Here is a 19,091-nt window from a genome sequence, read left to right on the forward strand (position 1 = left end):
GCAGGGATGATATTTTCACCCTTGGACTTTATACGGAACATTGCTGGACCATACGGCAGAAATGCACCTGGAGTGTCCATATAATTGCTGCTGCAATTATATAGGAATGGCACCCATACGTTTGTGCGTGACCTGCGTTCATGAAGTGAAACATCACTAAGTTTTTTTTAATTGCTTACCGAATGAACAGGTGTGACTTACACACTGGTACGACTTATATGCGTTTTGTTTTGTTTTCAGAAAAACTGCCGTTTTGAGGGGGGTGCGACTTATAGCCCAGAAAATATGGTACATTTATATACGGGGATGTGAAAATTTCGGTTCTGATTACTGAAGGTTCTTTTGCATTATCTAAATACAAAGCCAACCAATTTAGAGGCAGTTCTGTTTAAGCAATTTATGTTGACCGAGATTTTATTGTATTAGCCTCGTGTGCTCTCTGCTTAAAACTCTGCGTCACACGATGTCGAAACAAGTGTTGGTGTTGCCGTACACCTCTCTGGTAACCTGGTATTTCGTAAACACAGATACATTTACAAACAAGCTTAAACTCTCTAATGAAGCCAGCAAATGCATGGGAAACTAACAGGTTTATTTAATGGAAGTGTAAAAAACTGTAAGGAAAAGGGAAAAGGGCTTTCGGCAACACCATCATGGTGTGGACTTCAACCACTTTACCGGCCAGACTGGAGCTTGTTTCTGTGCTATGTGACTTCACTGACCTCTATCCCTCTAAAGTTCAAGACTTAACCATTGTATCGCTCCATTTGCTGCAGGTGGACTGGTCCAAGGTGACAGTGTACTACAGGGTTTATGACCTGGGTGGCACCCTCTGCACGCCTGTCCACCCTGAGATGAAAGACTGTGTGTAAGGTGGGTTGTTTAGGCATCTCATTTAACTGATGCTTTGTTTTTGTGTATGGGGTCACAATTTGGTTGCACAATAAAACAGTCTCAGTAAAGGTCTTGGGAAGCAGACAGTTGTAATCCTCGGAAGGGTGTTGGGCTCCTACCTGTATGAATCAATAGTGTAAGCTACAGCCTATTGCAAACAGGTAAAGACCAGTCAGCTGTTGCTAGTGATGGCAGACAGGTATTTTCTTGCTATGAACTGTGCCTTTCAGATACTAATAGGGAAAATTGATTTGTTAGTGTGTTGAGAAGGCTATAAATGCTAGCACAGCTACGTGAAGTACTAATACGGTCCATTGAAGATTTAGATGATGAAAAGAAGATGACATTTCTTCCATCCTCAGAATCGGCTCACTAGCACACAAGCTTGCAATGGCACTTGACTGAATATACACTCGCCTTCAAAGTTTGGACCCGCATTTACAGTGCCATCTTCCGCGAGAGTTATCACGAGCTAAAGAAGTGTTTCTGTGCCGCCTGTGGTTTGGCATGGCCTTCACAACAAACGTCTATTCATTTTGCATCGCGATTGTCGACAACACTACCTGAGACAACTGCAGCAGAGAAGAAAAAATTGCACACCTTCTTTGTAATTTTTTTTCATTTCAGCCTCCCTAGAAAAGAACTCTCAAGTGCATTAGAAAGGGTTCACTATCACCCTCTGTCAGAAGTGAGTATTCTCGAGAAACTGGGCGAGACTCCTCAGCACACCAGGCATTGAACTCATTGTTGTGCTTGAGGACAAGTGGACTGAGTGGCACACTTTGAGAAGTGTTGTGTGCTACGTTGCACTCATGTACAGTTTCTACCAAGAAGCGACCGGGCTCCCTGCGTTAGAGAAAGAGGGGGGGGAGGCATGTGCCGGCTTTGTCTCCCACGAGGCTCACGAGAACGGTTGAAAACATTTCAATAATTACCACACGTTGTACTCGGATAAGATGGCCAGGCTAATAAATGGCCACACACGTGTTGTGCAAATGTAGAGCAATTCAGAATGAAATATACAGCTGAACCTTGATATAATGATGTCGGTAAGATGGCAATTTGCTTCGTTATGTCGAAATTTCATTATATAGAAACTCAATCTTTTATGCAAGTAAGTACAGTCGCCAGTGGTTTTCTCTTGTGTGGAAAGGGGCCACCAAATTTCTGACTTATTGGGCAATTGGAAAAAGCAAATTTGAATAATAAAAAAGCAATTTTGTTGAATTAGAGAGTCTGTGACAAAATATTCGGTTTCATGCTGTGTCGACAATATCTTCACACCGGCGGTAAAAAGCAAACCCAGCCACAACCCTGCAGCTGATGAGTGTCGCCCGTAGTACGATGACGCCGTCGCGAAAAGCGAATGCTCCGTCTGCCTCTCGCTACAATGCCTCTCTGAAACTCGATTTTTCACAACCTCTAGCACTAGGTGCGTGGGAAGACAGGGTACAATGCCACACCATCTGTGCTCATCTATTCTTTGCACACACAGCAGATTACTTCTAAAACAGGGTGCGCAGGCTGCGCTAGAAAAGGACACTCTTCAGCCTGTCCTCCTCCCCCCCCTCGCTCACACGTGGTTGATCACGTTACCACTTCCTTTCCCCTTGCTTGCGCGAGAAGATGGTGCTTATGAAGCCACCATTTTTTTCCGGCTTATCCTCACACGCTTTCACTCGCACCTAAAGCGTACAGCGCACAGGGTGCAATAGGATCTTACCGCGCTTGGACTTCATATGAAACGTGACTCTGCTCCGCTTCAACGGTCACACAATTTGAGAAGTGTGTAAGCAGCCTCATTAATGCAACCATTTGGCCATCTGCGTTCACAGAAGCTTTCAATTATTATCTCGGTATTCATTCGCGACGTGGGCGAAATTTAATTATATTTTAATTGTGTATACACACACTTCGTTGTGTTGACGTTCAAAATACGTGGTGTTCTATGGACAAGCAGTTATAAAAAGTTATATCGAGAATTTCATAAGATTGAAGTTCGTTATATAGAGGTTTAACTTTACATGGGCGTACAAAGCCTTGCCCTTGGTGTCACACAGGTGGCCCGCAACATCCGTCATGCACATGGCAGCCCTGTAGTTGAACTGGCCCTTGAAGAATTCCGTTACTCAGCCCAAATCTTCACTGCTCGGCTGGCTGCTGCAGCTGTTCCTTCCTTCGCCTCGGAGCTGGCACTGCTCAAGGTGAGCCTCACTTTTCTCTCCAGTGAACTTACTGTGAATGTAACATTGTGACTTCGGTATGACAGGGAAATTATATTGTTTATTATTAAAAGCATACCTTCATATTTCGTGAATGCTCAAAGATAAAAGCAGAATGGTTTAACATGATGAGTGCAAGCCATTTTCTCAACTGAAATATGATGGAAACCAAAATGTCACTAGCAAAGGCTGTAGTTCCCACACTGAAAGAATTCGTAATCCAACTTGATTTGTCTTTAGATTAAAAGACCAGGTGTAGGTATTCACTTTTTACAGCGAAGCTGTATGGCTAGGCGAAACCAAAATCCGTTCGTCCGATGTGCACGGAAACTATCATCATCAGCAATGGCTCGAGCGTCGTCGTCGTCTTCCACAGCTGGCTCATTGCCGCCCCTCGGCTCCACCGTGTGAATACGCTCGTGCCACTGCTGACGCGTTCGTCTCCGGCGTGGAATTTCGCTTTGCTTCTGTCGTCGTAATGGGGAAACCACGTTTATGGGGTATTGCTTAAGGTGGTATGAGTCATTCATTGTCTTACGTGATGGACAGATTTAATTTTGAAGCAATTTAATTTTGAAGAATCGCAAGCGGCAATGCGACAATGGCAGACTGAGGGTTTACCGTCAATGACGTTGTTCGCTCCGGCACAGCCGAACGTGTGTATAACCTCATTAAGAAACACAAAGACGTAACCATTAATTGAGAGTCTTTAATGAACCGTCGAGATTAAGCCAGTGATAAACACTGGGGCGGTACCTTTCAGCTTCGTTGTTTACCCATCTATCCGGAGTACTCGGGCGATGATTTTTGTGATCCCTTCGTGTGAGAAAGTGGCAGTATGTTGTGGTGAGTGAGTGAGTGAGTGAACTTTATTGGGTCCACAATAGACGCGAGTAATCTCGACGTCACCTGGCTAGGCCCACTCGGGGACCATCAGGTCAAACCTGATGGCCCTCTCGCGGGCCCTCTGGACTGCCAGGATTTGAGAGTAAAAATTTTTGAATAGGTGCAAAAAAGCAAGAGGATTGCGAATGTGAGTGCAATGAATGTACAAATTTTGGACAGACAATGGATCCTGAAGAGATGCATTGCCACTAATGAAGCTAGTGACAACTACCTGTACAGCAGTACTGTCATAGAAGTATAGGCCAGCTGTAACTCTCACAATTGTTACATTGAGTTGTAATTCCAAGCCATTTTCGTACTTGTTTGAATGCATTTGTGCTGTCGTCTCGCGCAGACACACCGACTAATAACTACTTCTAATGCATTGCATGCAATATACAAACGAGAACACACCGTAAACATTTTGTTTGGCACTGATATCGTGGCGACTGTATTGTTTTTTGTTGCAGGGAAAGGTGCCCGTGTGGCGAGAACTTGAATGCTTTCTGCTGCGGTGTTCACCGCACACGCTGCCTGCCCTTGCCCTCTGTCTGCTGGAATGGCTGTCTCCAAAACGCGGCCACCCTGCACTCACGCGTGTCCTGGCTCGAGCGGACACCTTGCGAGACCGTCTCGCTGCTCTCCTTGGAGCCGGCAATGCCATATTTGTCTACCCGTCCCACCCAGAGCCGGCAACTTTCCACTACCAGCCATTGCTCAAGCCTTTCAACTACGCCTACACGGCCATCTCCAACGTCCTCGGCTACCCGACTTGCCAGTGCCCCGTGGGAATCTCGCCACTGGGCGTGCAGGTCGTGGCTGCCTTCTACAAGGATCACCTCTGCTTGGACGGGGCACGGGAAGTTGAGAAGGCGTTCTGTGGCTTGCTTCAGCCTCCGAGAGAGTAGGAGCAGGGGGCCTTCAGAAACAGGCAGCATCACTTTGCCTTCCTGTTGTAGAGAGGTGGACATTGCCGCCCACTGTTGCTCACACATTCACCTTATTTCTGGGCCAAAGGTGTGGATCAGAGACTGAAACGCTGGTGAAAAATGTTATGGAGGTAGATGTGTTTTTCTCTCTTTGTGTTGCACGTCATCTTGGTTGGAGTGCGTTGTTGATTTGCAGACTCGGACCCCATGTGATGGCAACCCTGGCACGGTGCAAATTGTTGGCCGGACATTTCGTGTTAGTGCCGACCGTTTTGTGAAACGTGTGTTGTGCAGAGGGCATCTGGAGCAGTCGTTTCACTGTGCATATTCCGATGAAGCGAGGCACAAGTGTGCGTGGCATCAACAGGTTTCTTGGACTTGGGCACTTCTTCTGCAGGAGGACTTTTCTATCAACGTGGCATGATTCACGCAATGCGGTTCATCTATGCCTCCGTGCTGTCATGCACCATTTCAGTGTGTTCTGTAACGTCCTGACCTTGCAGAAATGTTTGCACACCGAGTCTGCTTTGTTGGTGATGCTCGTCATTGTCTAGTGGTCATGTCTGCTGTCTTTGTCTAACATTGTGGCATGTGTGGTGTGCGTCATAGGGAACAGCTAACGCGTGTCTTGTGATACTTCCTGTCTCAAAGAGCTAGCCGTCTGCTAAGCTTAATACAGTCGCATGTACTAGTGGACAGGTGTTATACCATGCACTCTGAGACGTCTTTGTAGTCGAGAAGTGTGAGCTCACATTCTTTCAGTACTCAGTCAGCTTCACAGAACTGGTGATATGTTTGTCTGCATACTGTGATCTGTTCATCATGAAGATGGGCACTTGTCGTTTGGTGGCAGGTTTTTTGAGAGTTGTACGCACTCACAAGTAGCAGCTGCAGCTTGATAGTTTTGGTAATTGACTCCTTTCGTGAAAAATTTCAAAGCAATGCAACCAAGCCCGACTTTCAGATTGTTGCCCAAGACCTTTTACTTTTTTTGTTCTTTCAATTCCTCCCCACATATGATGCAATGGCTTCAGCATTACCTCATCATTTATAATAGTGCACAGGCGTCGCACTACCTTTGTGGTTAAGTCGTTTTTCAGCAGGAACAGAATGTAGCCACCCAGAGAGGATGAATAGAAGAGTTAGCTTGTTGTGGGGTTAGGCTTTGTTTTTAGCTCTTGAGTTCGACTCGGTCTGTGAAACTGCAGCAGCAACTCGCTGCTAACTGCTGGATGTTGCTTATACACACAGCTCAGCATAGCTGTGACAAGGTGGCGTGCAGGCACACAGTTTATGTGCCTGCCAGACATGGGTTCCTTTCAGAAGCATTTGGCAAACCATTAACTTTTCCCTGACAGCCTGGCAGCCACCTCTGAAAATTCTGATAATCTGAGCACCAGCCCAGTCTTGTGTGTCTGCTGCTATCGAGAGCACTGGGTGCTCCGAGTAGGTGACGTCTGCCTTGAGTTAGCCCTCTCCCCTGCACGTAACCAGGTACAAATCTAGACTTTTCCTGGTGTTGCCGTCAGACGCTCTTAGACAATGATGATGAATGGTATTGAGATGACAACCTCGGCAATTTCTTGAAAGTGTAGCATGTCTACTTGGGATGATGAATGATGTGATGTCAGCTCTGTAAATGTCGGGCATAGCCGGCTGTAGAGTGTGTCCAAAATTCCAGGATGAGTGCTTGGTAGTTGATCCAACGCCTCCACCAATTTGTAAGGGAAGCCTGCTGTGTCCCGGCTTCAGCATCACTTTTCGTTGAGAAATAGTGTTGCAGGTGTTTGTGGGTGTTTATCATCTTTGTCACAGCATTGACAATTTCGTGATAGTGTAGTGCGTTTACTTGCAATATAGCCATGTTTAATGGGGTGTGCCTGTTGTTTGAATGTCAGATTTTTCTGCTTTCTTTTCTTCTAAGCAATTGAAAAACAAGATATGTAAATTGTTTATTTGTTCCAAACCGATACCCGGGGATACCCGTGTGCCATCTGATTAGTGATGTCTGTTAATCGCCACAACCAAAGTGCTTGGCATCACCCTCTGCGGGAGTCTACTGTACAATACAAAGTTGCACAGTAGACACACTGCTGATGAGGAGGGGGGGGAGTAAGGAGTGTCGAGGACATTCGGACATGTACCCTCGGTCCATGCCTGCATTTAATGCCTTGCATTGCAATTGAAAACAGGAACATATGCCAAGAGCCTTTGTGTCGAAAAGCACCGCCAGCTTGTGGAAAGAATCCAGTGGGAGCAGCTCTGAATAGAAAGGAATGAGGACTAGCTCACTGGCTCAAGGCCCTTGATTTTATTGTCTACCCTAACAGCTGCTGCAACTCATGTATGCCTCATGATAGTTGTAGCTGTAGAGTAGCCAAACTTCCTCCATAGAATTGCAAAGTAGAACTGAAGGAATGGCATGTTTGTGCTAGGTTTTTAGCATCCTTAGATTCACAAATATGCGGCCCTCTTTGTATGTTGTGGGGATGACTAGCTGCACTAAGACACCGGCATCTGCATGCCTGTAGTCCCAAGCTGCTTTTTTTATGTTCGCCTATCTTGGGGTGCACTGGACCATTAAGTTGTGCTCTTGCCAGCTACAAAGCACCTTGAGAACACAGAACTGTCGATCTGTTCACATTGAAAAAGAAGATTCTTTAGCTCTGAGGAAGATTAGACAGAATGGGATTCTTTTCTGTTTTCTCATTAACACAGTAAAAGAATTTGAACCGTCGTTACTTCGAACAATACAGGAAAAAAAAAACGAAAAAAAGACGAGCAGCACATTTGGCTCTGAAATGATTTACTTCTACTGATGTGGGCTCTCGTCATCTCGTCATCTTCTCAAAACCAATTTCTTCTCAGTACTGCACGCAACATAGTCTTCATCCACTATAGTATTGCTTGCAGGGGCCTAACAAATAAATGCACAAACACCACAACTGCCAGTCTGTGTGGTGCACAAAATACCGCATAAGCTGTTGAGCTCTAAAGCTGTGCAATAGCACAGTGGCCCCAAAATTCACATTACTGTAAGGGTGATGGTGTTGTGGGAAGTGTTTTCTTCACCATACGGAAAGAATGGAGCCGAAATTTGCGAGTTGGTGTCATGATGATAATGTAATGGAAATGACGAACAAACAGGCGGGGCAAATGCAACAATCTCAATTTCAAGCTTTTAACTGCCGTCGCGCCAAAATAGTAGTCTAACGCGGTTATAACGAACATGTTTATGCAATAAAGATTGTTTGATAATCGGGTAGTTAGATATACCTTAACTCCTACAACAAATTAAACAAACTTCTGTGTTGCATTCGTTATACAATCGAACCTCGATATAACGAAGTTGTACTTGCATCAAAAAACTTCGTTATATCGCGAATTTCGAGGTTCATTATATCGAGGCTTGACTGGATATGGATTTGTTACCTTCATAGGAGAAAAAAAGCGAGGAAGGAATCAACTTAGTAAAGACAAAACTACAGGTGTAGGCGTAGTAGGCAGTAATTTTTTTCCTGTGCCTTGAACTGCTTTTCAGTGTCACTAAGAATGACATTTTTTATGCGCGAGGTTGTGTAGACTTGCTGCACTTCGATTGCTTGAATGTCTACACAGTTGACACAGCACACCCATTGCAGAAAGGGCATTCCGAATAGTCTAGTGAGGCGACGTCTCGCCTGGCATCGGATAGCCAGAGTTCGATACGTATATCCAATGTCCTGTCCGTTATGAGGGAGTTATTCTACACGAGTGTACGCCACTAAGTTTCGCGTGCTTGATGAAGAGAATAATTCGCTTTACCTGAGTTCGTTACATTGGGGTTCGACTGCAATGCCAAAGAATATAACAAGCAAATCACTGTAGCTTCGGTTTTCCTTTTTCCGTCCTCGTACAACTGGTAATCTCTGTCTTCCGTGCAATTTGCCTCGGGTTACATTTCCTGAGTAAGCTCAGGAAACTCGGCATCCACAAAAACGTGTGAAATTTTTAGCAGGCAGGAAATGAAATACACAATTGATAAACGCATTCCAAGCTTGTGTTTGTGACCATTACGATGAACATTCGATTGCAATCTATGCTGTCGTCTCAGGTTGTGAGAAAGCATTTTTTTGCTTCTTCATTTCTTCCCTTCCTGTGAGTGAATCCTTGCCCAGATGCCATCAAGAGAATAAGTCTCCCATAAAAGCATAAGCAAGTTTAGCTGAACTTAATTTTAGTAAACCAATGACCTGAAGCAGCAAGAATTGTCATACTATATTCTGACCACACAGCAGGACCTGGCATTTTTTTATTGTCAAGGCTTCAAACTTCATATGACGGGACCACAAGCATGACTTGATTTATCAAATGTTTCCAGAACCATTTTTGTGCCCTTTCAGGGCGAAATACCTATATTCTCATACTCCTCCCCATTCATATGACTAAGACACACTTCCAGTTTCCAAAAAGGACTCTATCACAACTGAGCACATTAGCTTTGAGACTGTTCTACGCTTCACTTTAAACCAGCGCTAACTGAAAGCCAACATTCAAACCAGAGGATTTTATGCTAGCCAAGCTGGACATAGGAAGTACTGCTGGCCAATCGCTAAAGCTCATTCTTGGCTGCAAGTCTTCAGCCCTTGCAGCCTTCAGAGGCTTTGCATCAAAGCATGAAGCTGAAAAACTTACGTGGAACACTCGCATCGAGTGTGACCTAGGTTGAGTGTTGCCAACGTTCCAACATTCAAGGATATGTGGAAAATTAGGTTGCAGCCTATTGGGCGGCCCAGTTGTTAACAGGGTTCCATCTTGGTACCCTAGTGTGTGCCAAGTGCAGATTCCTGAGAAAACCTAGTGGGTGGTGTCATATTTCCAATTTGTTCCTTTGATTATCCATTCTTATTGCCACAATGCAGAAATTGCAATGACGCCAGAGGTGTTGCCGAAGTCGCAAGTGTCAGTAACCATGATGCACGTCGTACTTTGAGGAGCTCTTCATTTGCAAGCCCTCACCACATCTTGGGAAGATTATCTTTCATTTTGCTTTGCTGAATTCTTTGCACTCATTATTATTACAAATACAGCATTACAAAGAACAAGAGGAAGCTAATTAGGGCCACTCCACACAGCATGTAGACGATGGCCCTTTGTTTTTACTTGCTATGAATGTGGAGAGGTTTATCGCTCCCTAAAGATAACTCTGCCACATGGCTTCTTGTGACTTGATATCGGATGATGTCGACAGCTGCTCACGAGCATCAGTAGAATTTCGCAACTGTAATGTTTAATACTATTGAGCCCAGCTTCGTTTACATATTTTACGAGCTCCTGCACCGTTAAAGTGCACTTCCAGCATTACTATGACTCTTAAGGGTCTTTGCTTTTAACAAAGTACCGCTTACAACAAACCAATTTCCTGTCTCAGTGACTGCATTATATTGAGAGTTTGCTGTACTTTCAGACTGAAAATTTTAGGCACAAATGTGAAAGCATTGTTTGCAGGCATAAGTTTTGGAATGCTTTTGTCATACATTGTTTCTGACCATCCTGGGTATGTACATGTCACTGCTTTTTCTTTTGTAGCTTGTGATGTTCTTGCAACAGTTTGTGTGTGTGTTTTAGCAAATAGGGAGTAACCAACTTGTATGTTGAGAGTGTAGTATGCAGAGGCAAATCTTTGTAACTATATATAACACTGTTTTCTTTGTAGTCTATGAGCGTGCAAATAGGACCAAACGGTGTCCTGATGTGTCGCTAGCAAAGAGGGTAATGCTAGTAAAGGACTTTTGCCCGCATTCGTGCAGTTCATATGGTTCATATGTTTGGGTCGATCCGTCACGCTGAGGTAGTGCATGATGTGTTGGACTTGCAAACAAGAACTGTGTCATAGTCAACCGGTGGAATGCCTGCAGAATGAATGCGAGCAAACGCGGAGCTTTTGCATTGTTGTTTTCGTACTGTCACTTTGTCAAATGTGCTTGCAGTCGGGTCTACGGGGCCTGACAAACTCTCTCAGAACACTCCAGGCACCTCGCATTTTTTTATCACAACTGCGGCTTCCCCGTTTGCTAGAAGATTATAGGGATGTGCCTGCATGTGCGAGCTGCTCAGGAGTAACTCATGGTCCTGTACAATCGGCCATTTGTTGGCATCTGTGAGCTTTCGTGCTGCGACGGTCGCGGAGGAGACATAGAGGGGGGCCTCGAAAGCCGCAGGAGAGAGTAAGAGATTCTTTATGTGCGATTGTGGGGCTCCCTACTGCATGCAGTGGAATAATAGTTAGCTCACACATTATGGCAACATAGTCTTCAGATGGGGAGGGTTGCAGTGCCTTTTTAAACGGTCTCTTTCACTCCTTGCCTTTGGGAGAATAGGGGAAATGTACAGGTTGAGTGTGGCTTAAGTGAAGGTCTCTTATGTACCTCTGCAGTTATTGTCATGTCCCATGATGATATCTTTGACAATGAATTGCGCTCATTTGTGCACTAAAGCTTTGAAGTAATGATTCGCATCACTGCAGTATTTTAGACCAACTACACTGCCCAAGATAATGTTGGCATATTTAGTCAAAGTTGTCGCACGAATTATCACTTTTTCCCGTTTAGCCAAGGCATATGAACTGCAGGGTGTTCACACTACTCAGCTGCCCTCTATAGTGTTTGTTAGCTGGAAATAATGGTGTGCATTCATTTGGTTGTATACTGGAGTGACTGCATGTGATATTGAGGAAAATAGTCTGATGTGTGTATGAAGTTTACCTTGATGGATGTGCGAAGCCTAATTCCTTTTCTGTGTTAGAGTAAATTTTTATTCACTCTGACATGTCAACGTTATCATGGCCATGATCTTTGCGATGTTTACAAGGATGCATTGAAAAGCATTTCAGAATACATTCCTGCTGATGATCTTGCAAAAAAATACATTCGCAAGGCAGTAAACTGTGTTACAAAAGTGAGAATTTGCTTTGTTCTGCCTGCTGCAATTTTGTACCAATTAGTATTGCACATTTGGAAGGATTTCTCTAGTCTTTCTTTTCATTTTTTTCTGTGATATGCAACATCTGTGTTTACAATATGAACTGACTTTCGGCCCATGGAATCCTATGTATCACACTACTTGCTCGCATTAAACTTGTGCACTATGTTGTTCTTTATTTTAGTCTGTTTGGTTGCTCTCAGCAAGTCATCAGTGCATGTTTAATATGGGGCCAGGAAAACAAGTATGCAGCTTATCGCTGTTGGTTCTCACTGCATAATGGTGAGACATCTGGGGGTATTCTGTAAGAGTCCACCTACTGTCCATTTCGGTCACCACTGATTGGCTGGAACTGTACCAGCAAGGAGACACTGGCTTGGGCAAGCTTGCCTCCTTCTCGTTCTTACCCCAGCCAAGCCAATCAGCACTTCAGCAGCTGCCAAAATGGACAGTCCACTAGGTCAACTTCCAGAATATCCTCCCGTCCCAATTGTGTTATGCTAGGAGATATAGAGTACTGCGGTTCATTTCAAGCTAATATCTACATTGGCCTTTCGATTGCACCCCTTTTCTCCATCCGTACTAGTTAAATTATGAATGCAAACTATCACTTGGTGACCAACTTTGCATTTAAAAATAAGCATGACACAATATCATAAAATTCAAGTCTAGCAGTTAAAGTTCAGCGCCTCATAATCGGGTTGTGATTTTGGCATGTACAATTAATCGATCAATAAAATATCTTGCAAGAAAGTTCAACAAGTGACTGATATATGGGGCTTCAAAAAACATTGATGGCAAGAGAAGCCTCAAAATACTTTGTGTCCGCTACAGAGTTTTACATTAGTAATATTATTTAGTCTTCAAGTCTGGGTGTGCCGTTAACACCATCTAAATGAACTGTTATCAGCTCACCCGAGCTTCTACACTTGAAGCAAAACAGAATAACTTTCGCCAACTAATAAGCAATACAATACTGTGACAAATTGACAAGTTGGGCACATTGATAAAGTTGTATGGTGATGGATAAATAGAGCAAAAAAGCATGTGGACTCGAAGAAAAAAACAAGCACTGTGATACAAACCAAGCTTTATTTAGAAGCACATAGATATAATACACATCGCCTGTCGTATCTTAGCAATGTCGTGCATAAGGGGGAAAAAAGAAAAAAAGATGGAAAGAAAATATGGAAGTCAAGAAAGCCATGAGAAAGCTAACACATATACTAGAGCATTGCTTATTGCAGGCTCACAATTTGGGGTCAACTAACAATGAGACATATCAACACTACCGTAATAACAAAACAAACAGCCCACACCCAAAACTGTTTACGATCCCTGCCTCTGACTACAAGAAACTTTAATTATCTCCATAGATCCTTCTGGTGCCCATGGTGAAAAAGGACTGACGTGTTTTGTAACGCAGACTTGCAGACGCACTGTCAGCAATGTATAGTGCCAGATGAGACTGGGGAGAACTTCCCAAAGAACTACAGTTCTTTCATATACTATAGAATATAGGTCTATAGTTTTTTCTGAAGATTATAGTTCTATGCGATTGCTGGTTTTGATTAGGACCTAATCAAAACTTGCAATGATATTAAGATAGTGCAAAAACATTTTTAATATATATTTAGGGTCAATTTTAACAGGGAGGCCACTTAATCTTATCATTATCATAACACTGTTATGCATTTTTTCGCCCGAGGTGATTTCTCTCCTCCATGCATATTAATAAAGGGAAGCTTATTTCTGCTTGTATCAAAGCTTTAAGGGCCCCGTTACGCAGTGAGCACGGCGGCGACGGCATTGAGCGCGCCGTGCGGAAAAACTCGCTTGCAATCCCAGCGCGCCGCGCGCCCCGTGCTTTCTACCAATCATAGCGCGGCATCCGCGGTGCCAGCCGGCCGGCGGGAAAAAGAAAAATCGTCTTCGTGCACAGCGTGCGCTTCCAGCGTTTCCCGGTTAACATTACCGCTACATAAGCTGCAGTTTCCGGGAAGCGTGAGAAGCACTACGGGATCTTTGAAAGCTTAAGCGTCTCAATTTTTTTTTCCTGGCCTCTTCTCACTTTGGTGTCCATTTCTAACCGTGAACTTGCTGCGCGCGCAGTACCGCACATTATGCGTTGCTTAATTTTCCCCAAGCGCGTACTACGTCCCCCACAAACGCTACCGATGCGCTGTCAGCTTGGCTGCAAAACGACGCAGTGGCGTACGATATAGCCAGCGGGTGGCACACAAGGCATGTGCACGTCTCCCCCGCCCCCTTCCTAAGTTCTGTGTTACATATGCTGTACGTGTTAGGATGCGGACTGCCCACACTTTAACGAAGGTTTACACCCTTTGGGTCGTATCTTGTCCCCAAACAATAATCATAATCTGCCTTGCTTGCGTTTCCTTTGTTGAAAACTCGGCGCTCGCTATACTTTCCTGCCGAGAATGCTGTGTCGCTTGGGGACTAGGTACGACCCAAAGGGTGTAAACATTTTTGAGAGTGCAGCCCCCGGTCGCGGTCAAGTGCACGCCCCCCCCCCCCCCATTTCTGAAAAAAAAAACCGAAAAAAAACCATTCTGGTTATGCCACTGCCTTAAGGCGAGAACAGCGGCTTCCGCTGCCGGTTAAGCGTTGTGCACAAACACACTAGCGGACAGTAATAAACATCAAGCTATAACTGTTAATTAAATATATATAAATTCTAGCTATTATTTAAAGGCCTTTGTCATAGGATACAGCGCCTGTATAATAAATTATATCGAATAGCACCCACTGAGACGATCCCGCGGACACACGCGTTCTTGCCCGTGATCACGTAATGACCACGTGGCTTTATTGATAGGAAAAGACGTACAGACAAAGATAACGTAAGAGTACCGAAAATTACCACTTGAGCGCAAAGAAAAACGCCGTTTTCGGTGGGCGGTCTATCGTTGCACTTGCAGCGCGCGCTGTGCGTTTCTGACACAAAAGCCCATTTCGTGCGCGCCGCTCTGTTGTACTGGTACCTAATTTCTTCGTCTACGCCTTATCATCATCATCTTGCGCCTTTGTCCGAGACCTTTGGCCATGCTTTGGCTATGACGCTGACACGGCTTGTGTACTATTGGAACGCCTGGAACGTCTTACGGAGCGCAAAAGTTTATCGCCCCAAAGGTATTTGTTCCGGAGAGCTAGATGTCAGTTAAAAACACGAAACGTGTATGTAAACTCGAGAGGCCACGCCCGCTACGTCCAGCAGGGCCTCCCGGGTTCGATCCTGACAGGTCTCTGACACCTCTGCTCAGTCCTGCCGAGGACATGAGCTCGCCGATCGACATTGTAACGTGCGCCTCAGCCGACGAATTCTTGCTCAGTCAGATGGAGTCACTTTGTGCTTCCATCGATAAACGGAACCACAGCGATTCCGATATAGAACAAGTCTGTCGCCTTCTGAAAGTCAAGGGTGCTGCCATGGAACAAATATACAAAGACCAGTTGGACACACACTTCGTCACCTTGCGCAACGTTTCCCGTGACGACAAACTGGACGCTTTCAGCCGCTTGATGCTCCTCGAACTGATTGAACAGCGTGCCATGGACTGGCAGAGCGATGAGGACGCAAAGGAGTATTATTTTCGCAAGTATGAAGAGCTCGGGTTTGATTCCATCATGTACGACGACGCTTATGCAGTGAAACTGGCCCGCGAGTTCCAGCAGAAGCAGCAACAGGAGCAGCGTTCACAAATGGGAACTGTCAAGGCGGAAACCAAGCCTGCGGCAGCACCGATCTTGCCATGGGCCTTTCAAGAGATCAAGAATCCCGAAAATTCTGCCAACCCACAAAGTCCTCTAAAAGGCCCCCTAAAAGATGAGGCTACTTTTCAAAACATTAGCATCTGGAAAGAGATACCTAATCTGCAAGACGAACAAATGCATAAGCGGTCAGGAACCTCCGATATGCCAGCCAAGGCTACATGGCAGCACTTTTTAAGAAACTAAGAGGTTGTTCAAAATGCTAATGCAAGTGCACAAGGCCAAGAGACTAAAGGTGTTGTGGAAATGGCTAAAGTAATTTCTGAGGACAGCACTCAGTACAGTGGACCTCCAATGCAGGATGGAAAGTGGGCCAATGGGAAAACCACTGACTATCTTAAAATGTATCAGAAGACTGCTCCTGCTGTGGCTGATGGCGATGCTAAGACACGTGTAGAGACCATCACTGTCGGCGAGGATCTCATCCAGATCAGTGGAAGAAACGACACCATTGTGAATATCTCCACATGTGTACTACGGAGCTTCTTTTTCTGCACAACAGCAGACAGATTTAACCTTGCAAACCAAGACTTGTCTAGCATGCTCACTGGGTCAGGTGAGCCATCCAAGAAACCTACAGTGCTTGGGCTGCACACAGATGCAGTGCATGCACAGGGGCAAACTGTTGGAAACAGTAGTTTTCAGGAGAGCCACATGGACAGCTCACATGGTGAAGCTTACGAAAAAGATGAACTGAGACTTGTGACAGAAATAGTGGCTTGGCCGCTGAGGGACACCTTGCAGTCTGTCGATGCAATGAAGACACAGTCTGCACAAGGCAGTTTTGAGAGATTTGGAGATACCAGTGGAGCTTCTGAGAATAAGCAATTCAAGGGACTTGAATTGCTTATTACAGAATTATTACTTACAGACATTATTATTATCATTACAGACTTATTACTTACACAATTCAACAATCAGTGCATGCTTCCAACTGACTTCAAAGCTTGGGGCAGTAATGATAAACGTGAACAAACCAAGCAAATCGATGGGCTCGGAAGCTCAATGCAGTTTTCAAGAAGTGTTGACAACAAGCATATGCCTTCGACTGGCTCCAAGACGTTGGGCGCTACCAGTGAACGTGGCCAACCCAATCAGTTCAAGGGCCTTTTGAATCCATCACAGTTTTCAAACGAGGATGACGGCCAACTACTCTCAGCTGGCTTCACTGCATTGGCTAGTAGTGAAGCACACAGCCAAACAATTGGGACAGTTGGAGAGAGTTGTAGGCTCGATGCAATTTTCACGCAACAGTGAAAACCAGAAGTTGGAGCGTACTGGTGACCTTAAGGCATTGGGCAGAAACGACATAACTGACCAAAGCAAGCAATTCCTTAGTCCAGGAAGCTCACCACAGCTTTTTACCAGTTTTGATGAGCAAGACCGGCACTGTTTCCAAGGAAGGCTGACAGTGACAATACTCAGCAGCCACTTTCAACTGCCTTCACTACCTCAGGTAGTACCAGTGGCCACAGCCAGACCAAGCATTTTGAGAGACTTGGAGCATCAATACAGTTTTTGAGCAACGTTGAAAACCAGAAGGTGCCTTCACGTAACTTGAAGCCGTTAGGCTACAAAGATGGTTCCAGCCAGTCTGAGCAGTTTAATATGCTTGGAAGCCCAATAGAGTTACCGAGCAACACTGAAAACGAGAAGGTGCCTTCAGGTAACTTGAAGCCATTAGGCTACACAGATGGTCCCAGTCAGACTAAGCAATTTGAGGGGCTTGGAAGTGCAACGCAGTGTTCAAGCAATACTAATAAGCACATGCTTTCAGCTGCCTTCAAGACATTGGGTACTAATGGCCAAGCAGCTGGGAAAAGGCCGCTCAAAGGATTTGCAAATTTCCCAGAGTTCGAAACAAGTGCCGATGACCAGCAAGTGCTCCCGTCATCAACTATGTCAGTGGCTGCTGGTCCACCTTGCAGCACTCACAGAGGCCTCAAGATGTACACTAGAGAGTTCCTCCTGCAGTGTTCCCAGTCTTCACTGGCCACTCAAGTGCCACCAGACTTTCCAGTGCTAGATCCCGAGGTGGCAAATGCGATGGTGAAGGAGGTTCACCACAAAGTGAACGATTAAGCTTAAGGCAACAGCCGATTCATCCATCGCCAAGCTTAATGCCGAATGCAAGAGTGATAATAAATGTAAGAAAAAAAACCACTTGCAAACTGTTTTCTTTGCTGCTGTAGCCGTTTTAGAGTTGTACATCAGTTCTGCAACGGCAACATTTGTTTGCTACAACTGGGAGTACTACTGTACATGAGATGTGCATTTTGATTTTGTTTAGTTCACCGATGAATATTTTTGCATTAGGAGTGATTTAACTTGCTAAATGAATTTAGCCTACCTGGTTAAGTTGCTCACTAGAAGTTGGTTTTTGCAGGCAATTTTTGAGTGCTCGGAGGTTGCAGCAGCCCTGCAAAGTCCAGTAATTTACTCAAATTTTGTTACTTCATTACAAACCTTCTCATTTCATAAGAAATTGGAGTGTGGACTCCAGTGACCAGTTTACTTGTTATATTACAGGCACATTTCTGTTTCTCTTAAAATTTTCATGTTCCTTGTGACATTTTTGATCTTGTTGGTCTTCACACATTTGTTTCAAAAAGGTACATTGACTTACGTTCTTGCCCCCACAAGCTTTAGAAATTTTCAAGTGGCCTGAACTTGTACATACATTTTGGCACAAGGTCGTCTTTAGAAGCAGGAAGAGCAACCCAAAATTTAACTGCTTAATGCAAGTGTCACACTGCCTGCCAGCACTGTAATTAGTTATGGTAATCAAATGTTTGGAGTTTAGAGTAAGCAATCAGCAGCTGAATGAGTTGTGCGAATGCACTGCACCTCAAATGGCATTAAGCTTCAATGACATTAAGTATGTCGACCGTGGCACCACATGAACGACATTGAACTTTAAGGCATTAAGCAGCAAAACGCCCGTGTGCTTGCGTTGTAGTGCACGTTAAAGCACCCCAGGTGGTGAAAATTAATCCGGAGCCCTCCACTACGGCGTGCCTCATAATCAGAACTGGTTTTGGCACGTAAAACCCCAGAAAAAAAGAAGTCTTTTGCTATGCCAGTGTGATATTGGACTATTTCAAACAGACTTAGAAACGAGCCACCTGCCAAGATGGGTGTGGAAATGCAATGCACGAAGTCTAGGTTTAATTCAAGTGAGCTGCACTTTAAGACTCCTACAAAATAGTTCACTTTTTTGGCGGTAATTTTGGGTATGTTTTAAGAGAATTACATTTCACTCGGGCTGGTAGCATGTCACTTCTCAACTTCAAACCAGCCTTTGTGGTCGAAACCATCTGAGCTGGCAGGTAATGAACTTTTGTAGCTAAGTTGAATGTTGCTGTGGCACCAAATGCGCAAGCACGGACATGTTGCTATTTCATGCTTT

At 44.7% G+C, this 19,091-nt stretch overlaps 1 protein-coding gene and 1 long non-coding RNA gene across 2 annotated transcripts in view; one reads left to right on the top strand and one right to left on the bottom strand.

Moving 5' to 3' along the window:
* The window catches only part of LOC119446210 (fatty-acid amide hydrolase 2-A-like), a 103,488-nt gene extending 98,562 nt beyond the window's left edge, over positions 1-4,926 (top strand). The window contains 3 exon segments of the mRNA XM_049660644.1: positions 777-866; positions 2,955-3,098; positions 4,472-4,926. Coding sequence (XP_049516601.1) covers positions 777-866; positions 2,955-3,098; positions 4,472-4,909 — 672 coding nt within the window. The 3' untranslated portion in view covers positions 4,910-4,926.
* LOC125942463 (uncharacterized) overlaps positions 1-8,129 on the bottom strand; it is a 129,402-nt gene extending 121,273 nt beyond the window's left edge. Inside the window, exon 1 of the long non-coding RNA XR_007465128.1 lies at positions 7,785-8,129. This is a non-coding gene — a long non-coding RNA (uncharacterized LOC125942463). The remainder of the gene's footprint in view (positions 1-7,784) is intronic.
* Between the last annotated feature and the right edge of the window lie 10,962 nt (positions 8,130-19,091).

This window comes from Dermacentor silvarum, chromosome 1 (genome assembly GCF_013339745.2).
Source record: "Dermacentor silvarum isolate Dsil-2018 chromosome 1, BIME_Dsil_1.4, whole genome shotgun sequence".
In the NCBI taxonomy this organism is placed as follows: Eukaryota; Metazoa; Arthropoda; class Arachnida; order Ixodida; family Ixodidae; genus Dermacentor; species Dermacentor silvarum.